General features: G+C 37.3%; 2 protein-coding genes across 2 annotated transcripts; both read right to left on the bottom strand.

Moving 5' to 3' along the window:
• Positions 1–97: 97 nt before the first annotated feature.
• Positions 98–11,661, bottom strand: LOC140362083 (probable C-mannosyltransferase DPY19L4). The gene is made up of 19 exons (XM_072448115.1): positions 11,391–11,661; positions 10,573–10,710; positions 9,908–10,032; positions 9,716–9,806; positions 9,513–9,634; positions 8,815–8,960; positions 8,168–8,291; positions 7,355–7,489; positions 6,630–6,761; positions 5,883–5,984; positions 5,709–5,782; positions 4,472–4,630; positions 4,274–4,393; positions 3,060–3,180; positions 2,911–2,967; positions 2,754–2,836; positions 2,217–2,349; positions 1,992–2,150; positions 98–1,443 (listed from the first exon to the last, which is right to left on the bottom strand). The coding sequence occupies exons 1-19, from the start codon at positions 11,485–11,487 to the stop codon at positions 1,279–1,281; spliced, it is 2,283 nt and encodes a 760-aa protein (XP_072304216.1). The 5' UTR covers positions 11,488–11,661; the 3' UTR covers positions 98–1,278.
• An 890-nt stretch (positions 11,662–12,551) lies between these two features.
• On the bottom strand, positions 12,552–22,176 carry LOC140362081 (uncharacterized). Its single transcript, XM_072448113.1, has 24 exons — positions 21,932–22,176; positions 21,066–21,167; positions 20,899–20,991; positions 20,138–20,197; positions 19,960–20,046; positions 19,751–19,855; positions 19,563–19,667; positions 19,345–19,410; positions 18,847–18,918; positions 18,335–18,445; positions 17,035–17,145; positions 16,508–16,627; positions 16,351–16,413; positions 16,036–16,167; positions 15,838–15,963; positions 15,623–15,721; positions 15,373–15,495; positions 15,117–15,221; positions 14,830–14,946; positions 14,206–14,307; positions 13,479–13,568; positions 13,287–13,403; positions 13,004–13,087; positions 12,552–12,915 (listed from the first exon to the last, which is right to left on the bottom strand). Exons 1-24 carry the CDS (start codon positions 21,966–21,968, stop codon positions 12,842–12,844), a joined length of 2,301 nt encoding a protein of 766 aa, XP_072304214.1. The 5' UTR covers positions 21,969–22,176; the 3' UTR covers positions 12,552–12,841.
• Positions 22,177–22,342: the final 166 nt, after the last annotated feature.

Raw genomic sequence — 22,342 nt, 5'->3', positions numbered from 1 at the left:
TCTCATGTCTGTGTATACTGTATTAGAATGGCTTTGAGAATGTGCATGTGCCTGTGACGTAACAGACACAATTTAGTATTTTTTTTATTTTTTTGACTTGCATATACTCATATGACAAAGTAAATCGAAAGAGAGTAGCTTCAAAACCAGCATAAAGTACTCCGAAAGTATGTGATTTTGGTTCATTCACAAAAACATCCCTCGCTAAAACAATACGAGATGTTTTAACACAAGGACATAACAGCAGCAACAGTGTTCATACAAATAACATGAAATACTTTGCTTTGATTAAGTTGATAAAAAACAAAATGTTTGCCATTGTTGTAACTTAGCTGGAGTACCTAATTTTCACACTGCAAAACCAGAAGAATGTATTTAAATGTGTCTTACTAGATCCTAGCTCACATTGTCAATATACACAAGCATTCAATTTCAGTGCTCAGCGTTAGAACAGCTTTTTCAGGCGGAACATCAAAACTCGTGCCGACCGCCCCAAGCACAGCCAATCAGATCGCAGCTTTCAGTTGTTTCTGGGAGGATGGGACATAAAATGCTTTGTTAGATGGACACAACACGCAGCGGTCTAATTTTTGTCACAAAGTGTGGCTTGGGAGATAACCAAAAGCATGACTCATTTACAAAAAAAAAGTTAGGTACCCCAGCTTTACCTGAATAATAGATAAATGAACAATGCTTACTGGTCAATTTTTACTTAGTTATGGTTAATTTTGAGAGGTATATTTGCAAGAAGTGAATATTTACCATGTTATACCAATAAAATCTACAAATCCAATGTCTGCAAAACGCTGATAAAACTTTCCATTGCTTAAGGCAAGTTTAAAGGCATTGTTTGGGTGCAAAGAAACAAAAGCGATCATCTACTAAACCATTGTTACTCATGACATGGTTTTAAAATTTCATTACATAGTTGTTAAATTTCCCTTTTATAATCCTCTTTACTGAAAGCAAATTTACTCCCTGTAAAACAATTCATAATGGAAAAACAAACAGTCACATTTTTAAGGCAATCATACACCAGGTTAACATATTTAAAAGGGCGTAACAAAAACTAAATAAAACATGTTTTGCATAAAGTTAAGATTCACATAATGACAACGCATGGCTTATACCAACAGTACAATTACATTTTATGGCATAGTTCTAATCCATTTTAATGAAGATGCAGTGTATACGACGTGGACATCTTAATCTTGAGTCTCTGCTTTTTCCTTAAAAAGTGGGACATTTGTGCCTTCATTTTGAGGCACGAGGCCGAGGTCAGTACTGAAACGAGATGACGGAGTTGACTCTGTAGATGTGGTACGACCGGTTCCAAAAAACTCTGGTGAAATAATTTGTGTACGGAGAGTAGTTCATTTTTATCTCGTTGCAGAATCTTCCGTGTTTAGAAAACGAGTACATCTCGCCTTTGTCATAGACCACCTGAAAGAAACATGGGAATTCAGAGATAATGTCTACAATATTGTGTGGTTCATCAAACAAACGCACCAATTCTATGATAATTTGGCACAAAGTTGTACAGAATAATGTAGGAAAGGTTTCAAATGTAGTCATCAATCAATAAATCAATCAATAAATCAATCAATCAATCAATCTTTTCTACCATAGACCACTCTTGGAGGCTTGTTATTCACTTGTTTGTATATTCTTTACGCTGTTAAAATCAGCATGAAAAATAGGACTTAAAATACACCTTTAAAAGTATCCAAATAATAATAATGTTAGATCAATGGTGCTTTAATTATTTATTTTTTTACTTATGCACCCATTTCCTTTTTAATGGGGAACTTGCACGCATATCTTTCTTTTCTTCTATATTATTATCATTATTAAAAACAAAAAATAAAGGAAAACAGTCAAATGTGGTAATAAACTGTGGGAGGTACAAACCACGCCGTTACACAAGACATAAAATTGTCAAAATCAAAGAAAAAAAATTGCAAAAAAGCGACATAAACAGTTCCACTTACATGACCGTTGGAGATGTCCAGCAGATCTTTGATCCGACATCCTCGGTTCAGACTGAGCTCGTTGCAAATGGCCTCCTCTATGATGACGTAGTTTGTCTTTTGACTGCTCAGGATCTTGTAGACTTCTTCGGGCGAGCGCATTGCATAGACCTGGAACGGCTGCAGAGGGAAACACCGGGTGGTAAGTGACAGTTTACTTATGATGCAACTCCAAATGTCGCTCACGTCTTCAACCCTCCGGAGCAAGCCCATGTCGGAGTAAAGTGGTAAAGTGGTGACGATGGAGCCGGAGCACAACTTGACTGTTCCCAGAAGCTGAGGGCTGCCTGCAAACACTGCGGCTATGGGAGCCTGCGTCCTGCACGAAGAAAATAAAGAATACATCAAGGAAAATAAAGGAGAACAATGTAACGTTTGTGAAAGGGGGGCCGCCACCTGCACGTGTAAAAAGGTAACATTGCATTGCCTGGGATGTTCCACAGTATCTTGCGTTTATTCAATTTCTAAAGGAAAATGTGGGAGATGTGTCATTGAGAAAAATTTATATCTCCTTATTTTTTGTATAATCGCAAAAATAATTTCCAGACAATATTTTAACAAAGCATTGAGAATGTCTTGGTTAACGGAAAAGTAAGACAATAAGTTAAGTGATTGATATAAGTAGTATTTATTTTAATTTGAGAATATTTTGACTCCAACAAAACCTCCAAAAAGAAAATGGCCGATATGAAAATTGGGTTGATAAAAAAAAAATAAACTAACTTGATCCAGTTGATGAGCTCGACCGTATCGGGATCGTAAAACTCCTGCAGCTCCGCCAACTCCGAAATGACCCGGGGACAATACTGCAACGCAAATGTAAGAAAAGCTTCACCGCGACGAATTCACAAAGACGTTTGGGACAAAGCGTGAATCGTACCTCTCTCCACAGACTAAAGCAGATGATGGTGGGAACGGCCGTGCTCAGAGTTAAAGACTGTGGAAGAAAACGTGGGGACATGAGTCAGTTTAAGATAAGAAATGTTATTTTCTATGTGGCAGGACGGTAACGTAAAAAAGGCATCTTACCAATACTACAGGGTCGAGAGATTTCAGGTTCAGCCACTTAAACAGCGTCATCCACAGCTTCGGAGAACACACACCGAACGCAGTAAACACGCAAACGTACGGCGTCCACAAGTACCTGGTGCTGTTGAGGGGGAAAAAGTGAATACTGTTGCAGCAGTTGTTCAGAATATGAGCTTTGACACTGCACTGTGTATGGCAATATAATGCAGTACTGGGTATAATCACAGACAGTTTCATAAATTACAATGAAACTACTCTACTACAAACAATCTTACCTTTGTTATTATAATCTTGGCTTGAATTGATTTAAAAATGTAATATGGGTAGAGTAACTAAAATATAAACAATGCGTTTTAACATTTTTTTGGGTTGATCCAAATCAATACTTTCTGATAGCTTTTGGTATCTATTCGCCCATCGCTGTATTCCTTCCTGTTTATGTGGTATTAGAGACAGGCAGATGATTGTTGGCCAATATTTCCACAATTTAGCGTTCCTTAAATCTCAAACACAGGCCGATATGTTGGTTTGGCTCTCCACCAGACTAAATTTAAGACATTTAGCTTTCTTTGAACACTTAAAGTCTATATGAGAGGTTAGACTACAACATATTTCAGATTTTACTAAACATTTTGTCTATTTGTCCCCAGTTTGACAATTTTTGTAAAGTTTATAATTATAATATAATAACGAGCAATAACGACATAGATAGCGGTAATTCCACAACTGTTACAGAGCAACCATGCTGTATACAAGAGCCAAAATATAAATTACACAGTATTTATGATTTGACATACAATATATACATTATATACTGTATAATATATAACACCTTTATTTTGTCAAATGATCATTTAAACTGTCAGAAAAGTGTTTTCATTGGCACGAAGCACATTGATGACATCTCAAAGGGATTCTGTTTTAGAACTCTACTTTCTGTCATTTTGAACTCTTAATTTTTTTTTTAAATTCTTCACAAACTGCAAATTAACTGCATGTATTTTGGGTGAAATAATCTACAGCCGTACAAATCGGCCCAAAGATATCAACAGAGCTTATCGGCCTTCGATGGCTCTGGTTTTTAAACAGCCAATATCGAAACAGAGTATCAAAAAACATACTGGTCATTGTAAGAAATATCCTAAAAATAAAATAGATTCATTTTTAAACCCACTAGTTATTTGTCCATTGAAGACATAGAGTAATGAACTCACCCATCAAACAGCAGCGCTAAACCTCCAAACAGCAGCGTATGAAACAGGTGGTAGTTGACCTCAGGGTGGTCTCCTATTCGCCCATCTTCAAGTTTGACTTTATCTTCCATTGTCTGACCACTGAAGAAAAACACACACGTTGAATACTGATCACTATAGGACTGGATTCGCTAAAACAATCAAATGCTCGCAGCTGACCGTAGTCTCTTAAAGATGGACTCGAGTGTGGACAGAAGACACACTGCAAGAACCAGGAAGTAAAAGGGCAAAACTGAGGCCCGGGTGAGTCTGAGAAACAAGTCCTGCCCTGGTCTCTGGAAACCGTCTTGACACAGGAGGAAGTTGGTCACAAAATCACTAAAACAACAAAATAAATACTTTAATTCGATTTTATTAGCATAATACCAGAAAATGTTACAGGCTGGATATAGTATTATCTGTTAAAGCAGTTTTTAGGCTGCAAGATATAGAAGCAAAACGTAATCACAATTTGCAAGGTCAAAATTAATTAACTGTAAAGGCTGCCACTACTAATAATTTCCTCTGCAGAAAACATAATATCCTTTCTCCATGGGGTCTTAAAACCTCTTGTGCTGAGGGGCTTGTTTTCTAAATTAAACCCAATTCAAACTAAAGCTGTTCCGTTGGACTAAAAACACTGTAGTTTAGTATTCTCATGTCTGATTTACGCTACTTATAAGTGTGATCAAACTCAGAGGAATATCAGATCTTAAATCCCGCCTAGATTTATTGGTTAAATTTATGAATGAGTAAATCTGGTGTCTGTATGGTCTGTATGACACTAGTTTGGGTCCCGATTTATCTTTAAATTCTTCTTTAAAAGCTGAAAGATTATATTTAGGGACTTGTAATAAAGAAAAAAAGGTCAAGGCAGAATCCATATATAAGTCCTATTTTTTTTTGTGAATTTGGAGAACAAACTGACCCTGATTCTTGCCATGTTTAATTAGAAATAAGTGGGTTACCGCTTGTTTTTTTGCGTGTAACACATTATATATTATACATTAATGCATATATCTATATATATCTATATCCATCTATCTATCTATCTATCTATCTATCTATCTATCTATCTATCTATCTATCTCTATATATATATATATATATATATATATATATATATATATATATATATATATATATATATATATATATATATATATATATATATATATATATATATATATAGCTTGAGAGTTCCCTTTTATCTGATGGTGGACAAAACGGAATAAATAAAGATAAAGCCATGTGACTAAAATCAGATAACCGTTGGAGTTTGCCCTCTACAAACATGTTCTGAAAAGCATGCAATTCTTTTAATTACTTGTTAGTTTAAATCATGGATACTTTTAATACATAATGGGCAATGACACACCATAATTGTGATGTGTTGTGAAGTAATAGTGTAACTCACGTGGTTGTGTTGAGCCCAAACTTTGCTTCAAGAAACTTCAATATGAAGTCACTCTCAGTCACAGGAAATACTTTCTGTTTGTAAAGATATAGACATTAACGGGGAAGGATTAAATGGCTGCAAATGAGCACACATTCTATAAGTAAAATACTATAACCCACAATTAAAATGTACCTTAATTAAATAGTTGAAGGTGATACTTGTTGTGAAAACTAGATAAAAGTGTAGAAAGAGTTTTATTATTCTGGCCACGATGGGACCTCTCTTCATATTTTGCTGTAACAAAGAAAATTCTGTTATTTTTTCCTCAACGTTAATAGAAAAATGTCTATATACCGTATTTTCCAGACTATAAGTTGCACCTTTTTTCATAGTTTGGCCCAGCGACTTATATGTGATATTATTAGTTATTTTCACTCTGACAACCACAAGAGGGCGCTCTAGGCTCTAAGCGACGCAGAAGAAGAATCTGCACTTCCTTTACCTCCAGAGTTTGTGAAGTTGTTTAGAAGTGACACAGAGGAAGAATAATTCAATGGATTTAGTGATTTGGGGTAATACTGATGCTTTGGTAAACTTGTTAGCATGTTCTTTATGCTATAATTATCTGAATAACTGTTAATATGTTACGTTAACATACCAGACACTTACCACAGTTCTGTCTGTGCCTCATGTAGCTGAAGGTGTTACGTTAGCATACGTACACCTATTCATCATGCTCTCTCATCTTGTTATTATCTTAAATTGCATTTCAAGAGGAAAAAATGCGACTTATACCCCAGTGCGACTTATATGTTTTCTTCTTCTCCATTATGCATTTTTTAGCTGGTGCGACTTATACTCCGGGAAATACGGTAATTACAAGATCGCCAATAAAACAGGATCCATTTGAGACTGCGCTGACAGTGAAGTTGTCTGTACCTGAAAGTATCTGGCGAGCATGGATCCAAACAGCAGACTGAGCAGAGGCGAGGCGAGTAGTGCTGGGTTCTGAAACTGGCACCAGTACGCGGCGAGCAGACAGGTGAGGTACAGCTTGTGCATGTCAGCCACCTCCACAGGCAAACGCAGACATCAAGTCAGAGTTGTACAGTTTACACCGAGAAATAAATGGTTAAACGTGTGCAAATAGTGAAGATTCTCTAGCCAATGTGTTCAAGATTTCGGTGTTTAAATTCTAAAGTTCAATTAGACTAGGTTTATGTGTCCTGAGATGAAATATTTTGAGTCACAACAATAAAATGGACTGAACTGAAGTCTGAGTTGTGAGGGTTCAAGAGTGTACATATTTGAAAGTATAAAGTAGGCTTGAAAAGTACTACGCAATTATAGTATTTTATGTCATTTTAGAAGCATGGTAGGTCAGTCTTAAACACAAAACTTAATGAGATTTGATGAATTAAACATTTTAAAGCAGAATCGAGTTGTTTTAAACCACAATCCATTCATTCCCTGAGCGTAAATCGGTCAGAGCAGAAGATGCAATGCCGTGCTGTGCATTTGTAGGTGTAGAAAGCATATTTTTTACACTGAATGACTACATTTCTGAAATTCAAGGTTTAATCAGACTTGGATGACAAATCTCGAACCGGTTTTGTCTCTTTTTAAAATCACAGCAGTAGAACGTCTTGTGATGAGTGCGATACCTTTCTCTGGGGGACGAGGTCGAAGGAGTCGAGCAGAAACAGACACAAGGCCTGAACAAAGAGCACGTAGTGACTGTGCTCCCAGACCAGCAGAAAGAGGAAGGTCACCGCGCTCATCGTGAGAAAACAAAGTGTCTACAAGGAAACACAACAGTTACAATGGTTTAAACTGAATCAAATATGTGCTGTTGTAATATAATAGTGTTGTCGACTCCACATTGTATGCAAATGTTAAGAAAAATTCCCAATATTATATGCACATAATAAAACTTGTAAATATAATAAGTAATAAAGATGAGGAAGGATCTTAGAAAGAAAATGTTGTGTAATTTAACTATAGATAGAGATGGGAAAATAGTCAAAACGATTGTAGTTTTTCTGTATTTTCTATTTTTTCCTCGCAGTAGGAGAGTCCAAGGACTAAATTCCTGTGAACGTCAGCTTCAGATTGTTTCATTGTTTGATTCTCTAACATTCTTTTGGTTAAATCAACAATTCTGGAATGCCCAGCGGGTTGACTGCTGTTTTTGGTGTTACAAAAATGAATTGAACTGAATTATGCCAATCAGTACTATGGACAGCCATCATAAATATCTATAATCTGGTAATAAATGTTGTGGTTGAGGTTCTAGCATTGCCTAAAATGGACAGTAAAACTAACCAGAAATACCACTTTATACCCTTACTCTTTTTGCAGACTTTTTAAAAACTATTTGGTATAAAAGCGGATCGAATTTTGCATGTCTCCCAAACAACTATTGCGTTATTCCATATACATATCTTTATATCTTATCTAGTCTCTTGTCGTAGTACCTCGGTAGCAGAGCTGATGCTGTTGCAGAGATAACCCGTCAAAGCTGCCACTTGACACGAGAAATACGGCAGGGCCCAGTTTTCTCGCAGAGGAACGGCATCATCCACTCTGGTCGTGTCTGGTCTGAACAGGATGTAAATGCATAAGATGGGTTAGAAAACCCACTTAACTAAAACTTCACATCACTTTATTTAAGATTTAGTTGAAAAATATTGCCCAATTTCCTACTTGCTTACTTTACCTCTTTTATTGAACTCTTGTTTATTATGTGTTCTGTTGGCTGTAGCTAAGCTAGTTTGAATGTATTTATATACATTTGTAAAAAATATATTGTTTTAGCTCATTATAATCAAAACTAGTTGTATTAAGCTGTCCAAATACATATATTTTACAGACTTAGAGCAAGTATTTGCCAGGAAAACCGTCTAAAAAACTATAATATATGGCAACATCCTTTTCTTAAATTGTTGTTAAAACCGTCATTACAAACTGCTGCTTGACTGATGTAAAACTATGATAAATATTTACCACAGATAGTATCCCACCAAACAAAGTTATGATTAGAAAAACACAAAAACCTTCCTTCAACCACATAAAATAGATGATATTAAGCTACTATAAAAGAATGAAGCTAAAAGAATCTCACCTGTTAATGACATACCAGGCCACGGCCAACATGCCGGCCACCCAGGTCCTGCTCAGAACCCAGCTACTGACGAACAGAGCCGTGACGTAGACGGCCTGAAGTCCAAACACCATCCCAATGTAGAAATAGATCGGCTCAACCATGTCCTACAACACAAAGTGAACCATCATCAACACAAGAATACACCACTGCAACACATTCACGTTTAAATGTACAGAAGTTGTGAAAGTCGTCTGAAAATTAACCTCATAGCAAGTATTAATGTGTATGTTTGTCAAATTAAAATGTGAATAAATAAGAAGCAAACTAGTTGTACAGTGGGTTTTAGGTTTATACAGTAGAGCTGGAATTAAAAAGAGGCTTCAAAGTGAGTTCAAATAAAGCAGAAACTATTGTATGAAAACTCATATCAAAGTGTGTTTTCAGTGAGTGACTTAATTCATTTTTGAAGCTGTCATGTGAACCACTTGAGGAGATTGTTTGACTAGACACATTTAGTTATTTATTTAACCTTTGGCACGCTATGTAGTATTTAAATGCAATTCTTAAGTCATTTTCGCACAGGAATTCATGATTAATTACATCCACTGGCCCCTTTACTTTAACGTTGGAACCAGCATAATAAAAAGTTATCACAGTTTATGACGCACAGTTCCTGGACTTGAGGGAAAAGAAAACGCCACAGCAAAAATACTTACGTCAGCGTCAAAGAGTTTGTAGGTGAAGCTTGTGAGGAGCTCGGGAAACAGAGAGAGTCGCTCCACTGCATTAATGGTCTGACCAGACACCGTTCTGTTATCTACCGTCAGCTCGTAAAACCCTTTAGACAACACATACAGAGTCGTGTTAGAAATATGAAGCTCAATAAGTTAACTTTTATGTTCAACAAATAAATAAGTACCTCTTTGAAACGAAGGCGCAGCTAACATGTGCTTGTAATAGTAATAATACATTCCACTGCCGGCCTGGAACGTGATCTCCCTCTCCAGCTCCTACGACACAAAAGATTTAAAAAACAAACAAACATCAGACCAAAACCTATAAAACACAACCACGAGGGGAAGTATTAAAACATTTAAACATGAACTTCTACCTGTCGCGCTGAAAACCAGAACTTCCTGTCGTGATAAGCGGACAAATAAGCAGCGTAAAGGATCCCACAGGCCACAGCTGCCACGCACCCGAAAACTCCCCTCACCAACCGTTGCATGAAGGTCGCTGAGATGAACACAGGAAAACAACAATAAATAGAGCATTACATGTATGCACTTCCTTTGGGCAAACAGTTCATTAACATAACTAAACTGGTAAATATGAGATTCGTTGAGGAACACAAAACATCATGCATCATCTGAGAAGGTACCTAATCCATTTTATAAAAGTAATCCTTAAATATTAACGATTTCACAAGTCAATCATCTATTTAAAGTTAATTACACCACTAGTTGATGATGGTTCTGCACAAAAGTATCACAAAACATGACCATAGCCACAAAAGGGAAGAAAAATAATAATAATAATAATAATAACTTTTATTTATATAGCGCTTTTCAGTGACCCAAAGATGCTGAAAAATTACTTTCAAGTTTATACCCTTGGGAGAGTAATCTATAAACTATAACATTATTATCTAGTAGTTATCAATAGATCTCCCGCCACTTGTTAATAGTAAACCAATAATTGATTAATAAAGTATGTTAAGGAAAGTGAACATTGTGCATTCCTAGCAACATTACAGTAGTGATGAAAGATACTTACATCTTCTTCTGCATTTCTTCTCCAGCTGCTCCAGGACTTCCGATTCAGGTTTTGAAGTGTCCCCGACCTCTTTGGCGTCCTCCTTGGCGTCCACTTCGTTTGTCCCGTAATTCTCCTCTGTACAAGGCTCGCTCGCGTCTGACAAAATGACAGACATACAAATGACAAAAATACATTCTATGTCCATTTGTACAATTTATTCTATGTACATTTTAGTGTAACTAACAATTATTGGTTTACAGCTTACAATGACTGAAACAAAGAGCAAAAAACAGTAGAATGCTTATTTGTCTCTCATTCAAAATGTCCAAGATCACAGATCAAAATTCCCAGTCTTTATTAAATCAAACCATCTGAATGATTCAGTAAAGTAAATAAGTCAACTTACAAATAAGTATATGATTAAACAAACAGCCAGCTATAATAGCTTTTTACAGAGAATGAACTGAAATGACTTCTAAAATGGTTGCAATTATTATTACATAGTTTGCTCAAGGAAATTGTGATCTCGGTAATCACGATTATCGATTCACCGAATAATCCTGACATCTCCATCCACAACAGAGATTCATAGATCAGGTGTAAACATAAACTCAAGTCAGTGTTTCCCATTGATTACAGGGAGACTATGGAATGATTAATAATTTGAATTAGAATATAATATACCAAGTGAAAGGCCACTAATTACCTCACGTTATATTTAAGCTTTAAGGTAAAACAATAGGCAACAAAGTTTGATCATGTCCAGGTTGTTTTGAGATTGTGTTCTTGTGTGCTCTCCATAGTCTCTATAAATGGGAAATATAGCATAATCTTACCCTTATGGCTTGTCTCGTCCCGTTCATTTTGCTCTTCATGATCCTCTTCTTTCGCTCCATCTAAATCCTCAACATTCCTGCATCTTAATTCCGTCATGACTAAATCAATCTTACACAATGTTATGATCCCAACAACATGCTAACCCAACAAACTAACCGGAGAGCGCGCAGACCCGAGCTGTGAACATTCACGTGTCGCTGTGGAAAACACGAATGACAAGCCGATCTATGGCGTGCTCTTCATCGGATCGTGCATTTCCTGGACAAACATGAGCAAAAATATCTACAGACGCATTTATGGGGGTGTGAGGCTGGTGTGAGGATGTTTGGTTCCGCTTTGCACGAGCCACGGCGGGCTGAGGCAACAGGGCGGAAGTGGAGACACGCAAAAGCGGCAAAGAAGAGCGCACTTCCTCCAGACCGTTACTATGGAGATGATTGGAATATTTGGGATTTTTTTGAAAGACTTATTTTTTTCTGTAATCATCTATTCTAGGCTTTCTGTTTTTCCTGTTATATGCAACATTTCGAGGACGTTTCCACCATTCTAAAAATATACATATTCTTTTAATCGTTAATCACCATGGATATCGTCACTATGACAACGGTCCAACTTCATGAATGAGTGCTCAAATGTTCAAAATAGCAAAACGGAGGAACTGGAGGCAAAACTTATTACGGACTCACAATCTGAGATAAATACTAGTGATTTTAAGTATTTATAACAATCTCTATTAGAAAGGATGAAACAACTATTGTGGGTTCAGCTTTTCTATCTGTGATTTTACTTTATCAAAAACTGCCTGTTATAATCTCATCAATATTTAAACAGGCTCTGATGTAACTCACATGCAGCAAAGTGCTTTACATTTGACAAAACCAAACTTGATTTGATGTATTTTGTGATCATTTGTAGTTAATGTGATGTGATTATGTTCCACAATTTTGCCTCCATTCTAAAATTTAAAAGGTTTTTTGTTTACAAACTTTTAAAAGGGTTTATGGTTAAGACTTAATACAAAGTCTGCGTCTTCATCTTTTACTCTTGAGTCTGACTCTGGATTCATGGAGTAAAGTGGGCTTTGGCTGAGTACACAAAGTTGTAGAAGCACTGTTAGTTCTGAAATCTGAAAACAAGGACTAAAAATCATAAAAATCATAAACAGTTAAACAAAGCAATTTATTACTAACTATTTTATTCCACTGAGACAATGTATAATGACAGAATAATGCCTTCAAAAGAAACGTGGCTAGGATCAAATGCCATTAAATAATTCAGTATAAAATGTTCACAATAAAAGTTAGTGCAAGGGAAAACTCATGACAGAACAACCCAAAACATAAAACACTAACTGTGGGTGAATGTAAAAAATATAAAACGGGATCGCGCGGAATGAACTTTTCCAACTTTTTGCCTAAATTTCGATTCGGATTTGTTGTGGAGATTCAGTTCATTCTCCATCGGACGCGTTGGCTGAGACTTCCGGCTCTTCCCCGGTTGTTTCTTCAGCGACTTCCGTTTCTGCTTAAAATCAACAAAAGTTAAGTGGCATTATTTATCATTTAACACCCACGTTTATAATACTATACGTGTGTGTCATGTTGCAGAATACCTTTCTCGTCACATCTGTCGAGTATAATCCGTATTATTTTGTTGATTTCAACGTGGTCGGCGATTCGTACCAAGGAATCATCGTCTGGGAAGAAATTACTCTAGTTAGAGACGTTAGTTCAGTGAAATGGCATCATTTGTTTGTCAAAAGGATGATGGGAGTGCACAGAGACGACATGCAGACATCAATTAACAGAGTTTGATAGTAGTTTTTGATTACGTAAAGAAACAATATCGTCCTTTAAAATAGCAACTGTAACTTTAAGACAATATTTGACCATTACCTGCCACAAAGCTCTTCCTTGGCTCATCGAAGCTCGTGTCTTCCTCCTTTGTCTGTCTTCCCGCCCTTTTCACAACGTTCATCAGCGGCTCGTCGTCAGAGCTTTCACTTGACGACTCTGTGCCAAAGTAAATGTCGTTAGAGAGAGAGACCGAACAGTCACGTCAATAGCCACCAAACTCGCGGAACTTACGTCGTCTCGATCTCGCCCGAGTCTGTTTGATCGATGCATCGTCCGAGCTGCCACTGTAGTCCACGTATTTACCTGGAAAGACGACGCGACCTCAGCATTTATGTTTAATATTAATCGTACCGGAGAAATTACCCATTGCCACTGGTAATAAAGACGTAACCGTCACAGAATCGTTAACATATCTCAGCGCTTGCGTCAACAACACGTACAAAAACGGCACGCGAACAAAATCTATAAAAAAAAAAACAATAAAATATATTTCCCCCCCCTCAGAAAAGTAAAAAAAAATTCAGTCAGACACAGCATTTGTCTCCAGTTCGATACAGCCTTCGTCGAAAGCATCCTCACCTCATCAATAAAGAGTCTGATACGGTAGTTTGGCCTCTCAATTGCGTAACAAACTCCAGCACATCGTAATCCGCTACAGATCCATCACGTTCAAATCAGTTTCAAATCAGTTTCAAAACTAGTTCCCAAAGCCTAAACCGATCCCTTATCCCATTGTTCACTGTTCATTGTACACCTGTGTGCGTTGTTTGACCGGTTTTGTCGTGAGCATTCCGAAAACAAATTCCACCAACTTGTCGTGTGGCCATTAATACACGATTTTGATTCTGGCAAAGATCATTTAACCTGTGCACGTTTTGTTCGATGTTACGCGGCACCTATGAAGTCATTTCACTTCAATCCGAACATCTTTGCAGACCACAAACCTCGCAGAACTTACTTCGTCTTGATTTTGCCGGAGACCGCATGACCCGTGGAGACGTTCTGAGTTTGCCTAACGGTCTGTCGTCGTCCGAGCTGCCGGAGGAATCCACATATCTACCTGGAACGACAAAGACGAGTGTCTTTCAAACTGTTTCAAAGACGAGTGTATTTCAAACTGCACGAGCACGTGCAGTTTGAAATACACTGGATAAACATCAGCGAAAAAGAGATAAAACTAACAGGTTGTAACTTCGGAGTAAATGCAGTAATAGAAATAAGAGTGCTATTTTTATTAAGAGTATAAGAGTTTTTTTCCCTAAGTTATCAGTTTTTTTAAATTATACTTCTGTACCTAATCTGTGTTGCAACAGTGGATCTTACATAAATGTGTCTCTTTTGGTCAATGATACACAATACTTACCATATTTTTCACACAATAAGGCGCACTTAAAAGCATATTTTCTCCAATAAATGACGTGCGCCTTATAATCCAGTGCTCCTTAGATATGTGTTAATTCTGGTTGTGCTTACTGACCTCGAAGCGATTTTGTGTGGTACACATTTTGTTTTGCTTAATGCGCCGTATAGTGCGGAAAATACGGTACCAGATTACGCAGTTCAAAATGTTAAATTGACTTACTCCGTCTGGATTTTGCTGGTGTTCTTTTGGCTGGAGTTCGCTTCTTCCTCGGAGATTTTTTCCTTTTCGCAAAAGGATCATCGTCGTCTGAGCTATGACTGGACTCCACGTATTTACCTGGACAAAAACACAACAAATAAGTGCAAAAAAAACAGAGAACAGAGAAAAAATACATTCAAACGAGAATTTAGAATGACATTTAGATTGCAACTTTAACTTGCAATGATCAGTCAAACGTCTGCGATTTAAACCTCGTTCTTCCTCCGGGAAATATGAAATCCTCTTACTTCGTTTGGGTTTTGCGGCGGCGCGTCTGGCGGGTTTCGAGCCGGATTTTTTCAGGTTTGCCAGAGGCTCATCGTCGTCCGAGTCGTCGTCGTCGGAATCTGCAGCTTGAACGTGGACAAAAAAAAGATTTGATTCGTTCAGCATTCGTGTATTCTGCCTGACTCGAACCAGACTTTATTGTGTTTAATGTTTGTCTCCGCTTTTCGACTCAAACGGCCTGCCAAACCTCATTGAACTAACCCTTGATCGACTTACCTGGTTTGGATTTTGCCGGTGTACGTTTGGCCCCTTTCTTCGCAGCAGATTTCGTTGTTTTAAGTTTCGCTAAAGGTTTGTCATCATCGTCGTCCGAGCTATGACTGGACTCCACATCTTTACCTTGACAAAACGAAACAACTATTTAAATTTGAACAATAATTTAAAATGACGCGCAAAACTGGTGCAGATAAACATTTCCGTCGCAAATGCCGACAGAGTTTTACATTTTCGACTTCATTCTACTTACTTGGTTTGGCTTTCGCGGCTGTGCGTTTGGCTGGCGGAGATTTGGATCTTTTTAGGTTTGCTACAGGTTCGTCGTCCGAGTCGTCGCCGGAATCCACTGCTTTTTACGTGGACAAAACAAGACAACACTGACTCAAAGCAGCTCTTAATGCTTAAATCACGTTTAATGTTCGTCACGTTTGAACCGCTGCAAACAGATTTTAACAATCAACTTACTTTGTTTTGATTTTGCGGCCGCTCGTTTGGCTCGAGGCGACTTTTTCTTTGTCGGAGACTTTGACGCACTCGGTTTCACGAACTCGTCGCTGTCCGTGCCGTCGCTGGAAGAATCTGCGTATTTGACTGAAGGAAGAAACACAAAATCAAACCGTGTAGACAAACAAACAAAATATGAATAAAAATGCAACGGAATACCTCTTTTTTGAGTTGAGCTTCTTCGGGAAATGCGCGTCTCGTCTGAAGATTTTGTTTTCCGTTTTCTGGCAACTTTTTTAACGACTTTTTTAACGCTCAGAGGCTCGTCGTCTGAGCTGTCGCTGTTCGATGCTGCAAACAGAAAAATTAAATGTTTACAATAATATAACTAGCTACGAACTTCGAACATTATTGTCTAGATCTGTAATTTTTCCAGCAACAATTTAAAACCTCCATAAAGATTTAAAAAAAAAAAAGTGATAAGTAAACGAAAGAGCCTTGGAACAACCTGATCAAACTACTGGTGAATGGTACCTTTTTCTTCTTTCTTTGTTTTTGTAGTTGAATTCCCCTTTGTGCGGCTGGTTCTCGTCTTTCCTTTAAAAAATAAACAAAATAATACCACATGAAACGACCAAATATGTGCAAAGTATCCTGAAAACAATTATAAAAACTAAAATCAACCACACACTTGTGTCTGTCTCTTCCTCTTTAGATTCATCGGATGCTTTTCTGCTTCTTCTTGTTTTGTTTGACGCTCGGGCCGGCGCCTTCTTCTTCACAACCGGCTCGTCGTCAGAAGAGCCAGAGTCTGTGGCAAGAGACAATTAGCACTCAAACGGTGAGCGCAGCAGTACATACAACGCAGAACGCCACAAGAGAACAAGCAAACAAAAAGAACACAAGCAGTGCTAAACAGCAAAATAAACATAATCACGGAGCCTGTAAATGAAAATAAGAGTCGCTCCATGTCTGTTTCAAAATGACAGAAATACTTCAAAACATCTATACAAAACGTGTCATGTTTGCTGCATTTAAAAACTAGTATTGAAACTACAAAACAATGCCGGAAAAGGACACATTTGGACCCTTCCTGAATAATTTCCTGAATAATTTTGAATAAACCGTTATTTAGTGTAGAATATTTGAATTAAGTAGTGTAAAATAAGATTACAATAATTTCACAATAACGGTGATATCTTTATTTAATGTCTTTACCGCTTCTCTCTTTGTCTGAATGTTTCTTGCGTTTAGACGACACGTTTCTCTTTCCCTGTGTTTTAGTCGCCTTCTTTGACAGAGGAACGTCGTCTTCAGAGTCTCCACTGTCTATAAACACAGACAAAGATAATATCAGTGTTCTCGCTGAGGGGTTTTGGCATGCTCCGGCGGGCCCCCGCCATGCTGAAAAGATACCGCCAGTTATTAAGATAATCGTGCGCGCGCCGTTGTTGTTTAGGTGTTGAAAATGGCAACAGGTGCCAATAAAAGGATTCTTCACTAAACACATTATTGGGCTCTTAAACCACGCGTCCAAACGCATTTAACTCTGTCAGTCTAGTAGCTGGTGGCACAGGGCTGCTGGCCGCTACACCCTCTTTTACAACAGCACCCTGGAGCATACATACAAACACAATAAAGACAGGAAAAGAAAAAACAACAAATAAAGAACAGAACTTTAAAAATGAATAAAAACAAATCACACTGAGCAATAAAAATGGAACTTAAAAGAACTTTCAATGTTCTACAGCCATACTTTGTTCCGTCTGTACGGCCCATAGTAGTACGGCCCACCCTCAGTTCACTATATGTGGAACATTCAATACAAAGTGCTGCTGTGCTCGAGTGCAATGTGTAGTTTAAAAGTGATGTTAAATAAAAATGTAATTTTAAATACTGTTCACATCCTTGTGTGAGAGATGACCATACAACTTGTGGTACAAAACACAGTGATGTGTGCGGTCGCCTGTGGTCAAGTGGCTTTAAATCTTGTGCAGTCGCATGTTTATAAATGTACCATAGTCACCATAGTCCAAAACAGTGGCTTGAATGATGTTTTTTCTGCTCTCAGATGTGAGACACTGTTTATTTCTGGAGGAGGAATCCATGTTTCATTTTCATTTTCTGACTCAACTTTTCAATGCACATTTTAAAATTCAGGGATTCATCGATCCACACTCCCAGGTATTTGAATAACACTTCAATCCTCAAGATTAATCATTTGGGATTTTCCAAAGAGTATAAAACATGTTTTATCAGCCACTAGGGAAAACGACAGAAGCGCTCTGATGCACGTCTTATGGATGGTCCAGACAGGATGCACTTTTCCCCCAGGCTTTCAGTTGTGATTAAATATTACAGTAAAATTCACTCTGTAGTTTAATATATCTTCTGGACATCACATTATTTTGTACCCACATGCATAATAACATATGAGCTGAGGGTGAATGTTCTGTGACACCCTGAAACTTAATAAACAGTATGTTAAGGTTACATCCTTATTTAATAATGTCCTTACCGCTTCTCTCTTTGTCTGAATCTTTCTTGCGTTTAGACGCCACGTTTCTCTTGCCTCGTGTTTTAGTAGCCATCTTTGACAGAGGAACGTCGTCTTCAGAGTCTTCACTGTCTATAAACACAGGCAAACATATAAATTACATATATATAAGAGTTTTTTTTTCTGTTTTATCTGTTTATTTAATTATTATTTTATTGTTAGTTTCACTTTTTTATTATGTTAACCCTTGTGCAACCCTCAAAGAAAGTGCACAGGTTAAAAACACTTGACTATTTAACAAAAAACTGTTTTCAAACGCTGTAGAGAGAGGGGGATGTGTTTGTTTATGGACAATGGTAATAAAGCGTTCCAGATTGTGAAAACAAAAAATTGTGTGTGTAAAGTAAGTGTTTCTACTATTTCCATTTCAAATATCCTGCTTTGCAATAAACATAAACCAAATACAAAATTCTGATTTTGTTACCTTCTATATGAAATATAAGTGAATGTCTTATTAGTGAAATGATTCTCACCTTTTGGGTCACTTTCAGAACCTTTCTTTTTCTTTTTTAGTGGAGTATCAACCCCTGAGCTGTCGTCTCCTTCTAAACAAATAAGTACATTTTATTATGAAGCACTTTTTACAGAGCAAAGTCACAAAGTGCTTCACAGGCTACAATGAATAAGGACAAATATAACAACAATAGACTACAATAAACTCAACAAAATTAGAATGCTTAAAAAAAATTAACTCAATTATAACTTTAATTCAGGGACGCTGAGTTTTATCATGAACAACTATTTGATTACATTTTGTGCTTAGAAGACTGTTAGTACTGGTAAACAGAACTAAATCAAGCCTATTCCCTTGAAAACATGTTAATGAACTAGCAACAAATTATTAGGCTTGGCCCTCTGCACGCTAATGTGCATTCATTTTGTCCCGCCAAGGAAAAAAATTACAAATTTTGACCCACTGAGGTTTGTGCACCCCCGGTAAAAAAAAAAAAAAACCTTCTTAATTTCCATACCATTCCTACTGCTCTTCTTTTTTGTCATCTTGGTCAGAGGCACATCGTCATCTGAGCTGCCGTTTCCTAAATAATAAAAGATAAAGACAAAACGTTATTGATCTCACGCAAGAGAAATTCACTTGTGAAGCTAATAATAAGCAATAGTGTCCAAACTGCAAAGAAAATAAGCATGGAAAGGTGACAATAAATATCAACCAATTGTTACTTTCTTTTACCATTTTGATCTTTGTTTGAAGTTCTTTTTGTTTTTTTGCTTGACTCCTCATTTTGTCTTTTAGAAGCCAACTTAGACTTCACTTCCTCGTCCGAGCTGTCCTTGTCTAAACAGAGAGAATCATTACCGGGTGTCGGCACAGGAAGAATATTATACAATAAATTCAATGCTCGGTAAAGTTAATCGCACCGTTTTTATTTTTGCTTGAAGTAATCGCACGTTCCTTCTCTTTTGTTTTTTTTGCCGCCAACTTTGTGAGAGGGACATCTTCATCTGAGCTGGAGTTGTCTTTACCTGGACAGAAAGATTTACAATAAATTAACAAATACAAATGTAATAACGCAATCCATCCAACTTGTTTGTTGCATATTATGTTGTGCTTTACTTGTTTTTTTTACCGTTTTCATTGCTGTTTGATGATGTCACACTTTTATTGTCGTTCTCTTTCAAAGACGCATGGTCATCTGAACTACAGCTGTCTTTTCCTGAACAAAGAGATTCACACTCATTAAATACTGTTACATATTTTACAGCCAATGTAGCCAGCGTAATCAAGTACACTGCCACACTTCTTACTTTGTTTCTGTTTCACCATCTCTGAAACAGGCACATCATCTTCTGAGCCGGCGCCATCTCCTTAAAAAGGAGTTCAATAAGACCATTAGTGACATACTTCGACCGTACAGCAAGAACAAAACATTACAGTCAGATCATAACTTCATATAATTCTAAGGTCGACATAAAAGAGCTTTTGGTCCCAGTGTAAGCATGCATGTTCTGGAGCGCAGTAAACGGCCACTTCGGGACCACTTATTGTTAGAGGTCTTCTCCCACATCCTGGTGCGGGGAAAGTGTGAATGCGTCCAACCTCAGGCCGACTTAAACGTGAGCAAAAGTGCTGGAAATTTGATGAAAAAGTGCTTGGACCGCATATATTTGCATGCATGGGATCTGCAGAGCTGTCCGTTTGCAACCGGCATCTGACAAGGCAGATTGGAGCGGCGCATGTGAACACAGCCAACCCAAAAGTGAAGTAAACAGACCTAAATCTAGTGCGCACTAGAGCTGATTGTTTTGGTAATGACTCCTCCTTTTGATTAGGAGTTTTTTTTTTTTTTAATTTCCCTTCATTTTGAGAAAGATGTTTTCCTGAGCTAGAGCTACCTTCTCCAGAACAAAGATAAAACCCTGTGCATATGTGTCATTCAGTATTTACGTTGTACTTTCCCAAATAGTTGACTGTGTGTTAAACACTTCCCTAAATGATGCTAAAACCATTCACAAAAAGTAAACCACAAATACTGAAATTTTGTTGAAATGGTCAGATCTATCCTTACCACTTTGGTCACTCTTTTTATTGGATTTATCTTCATTCTGTTTATTTGTTGTCAGCTTTGAAAGCGGCTCATCTTCCTCCGAATCATCTTTATCTGGACAAAGAGCATCACAATGATAAACACATTTTATATTTAACAATGTGTAATTGTAATATATGTTTCAATACCATTTTCATCACTGTTTGTCGCTGCAAAACTTTTGGCCTCTTTCTGTTTCTTGACCTTGGACAGGGGCACATCCTCATCTGAAGTTGAGCCGGAGCAGTCTCCTGTAAAACATAAAAAAATACCATGGCACATTGGTTTTAGCATTTTGTTATGAACGAACTTTGACCTCAAATCTTAGCCAGCAACTCTTTGGGAGAATAACAGCACAAGTGTTCTAAAAACACTAGTGCTGCAAGTGTAACTATATGATTATTTCTATATTGTACATTGAGCTAAGTAAAATATTGAAATACGGTGAATGAACACGTCTACAGAGAATATTCATGAATAAAATGTAATATAATATATCATAAATGGTTTCTTCTTTTCACATTTGTATTAATATAGTACAGCTGTTTTTGTTGTTATTTTTAGCCAACTGAAAAGGTGCGTTTACCGCCACCTACTGTAGCTGTATGTCTTCAAAGTATATTTTATACCGCTATACCTTAAAAAGAGAGAGAGAGAGAGCGAGAGAGCGAGAGAGAGAGAGAGAGAGAGAGAGAGAGAGAGAGAGAGAGAGAGAGAGAGAGAGAGAGAGAGAGAGAAGAAAGAGAAAGTGAGCAGCTGTTTTTGTTGTAAACAGTCTTTTGGAATGTGTTTTGGAGCAAGTATACTCCAGACAACATTTACGATGATCAAAATACGATTATTTTAATAGTCCAACTACCCACGATAATTCTGCTTATTGGTTGCCCCACATAGCATACATTACTTAGTGTTCAGTCAGTTACATGTTAATCATAATTAACCAAATATCCATTTGCTTACAATTACAGTGTAGCAACTAATGTGATTTGCCTTAAACAATCCGAGTGTTTGTTACCTGAACGGCTGACTTTGTTTAGTGCACGGCTCATCATCTCCGAAGCGAACCTGAGCCGACCGCGCCTTCTCGAGCTAAAATGGAACAAAATTATGCAACGAAAATAAAACTACTAAAAACGACACGGAGCAAACAACACGAAACGGTAAAAATAATATATAAAAGGCATGAAAAAACAGTCCTAACTGACGGTGCTTGAGGAGGAGGAGAAGAAGAGCGGGAGGTTTTGTATGAAGCGGAAATGCGTCGACTGTTGATGACGTCAGGCCAAACTTTTACCAAATCATTTTATTTTTTAATCAAATGTTATTCGTAGATTTTAGTTTTCTGTTACATGCAACATCTTTAGGACTTTTTTCCATTAAAAATGTATATTTTATTTTTAATTTGTTAATCACGATGGTAACGGTT

Source organism: Eucyclogobius newberryi, unplaced genomic scaffold, assembly GCF_026437365.1.
Source record: "Eucyclogobius newberryi isolate DKJ021-1_F unplaced genomic scaffold, fEucNew1.0.hap1 SCAF_16, whole genome shotgun sequence".
Taxonomy (NCBI): Eukaryota; Metazoa; Chordata; class Actinopteri; order Gobiiformes; family Gobiidae; genus Eucyclogobius; species Eucyclogobius newberryi.
Note: the sequence above shows the minus strand (reverse complement) of the source record. Positions and strands in the feature narration are given on the sequence as shown.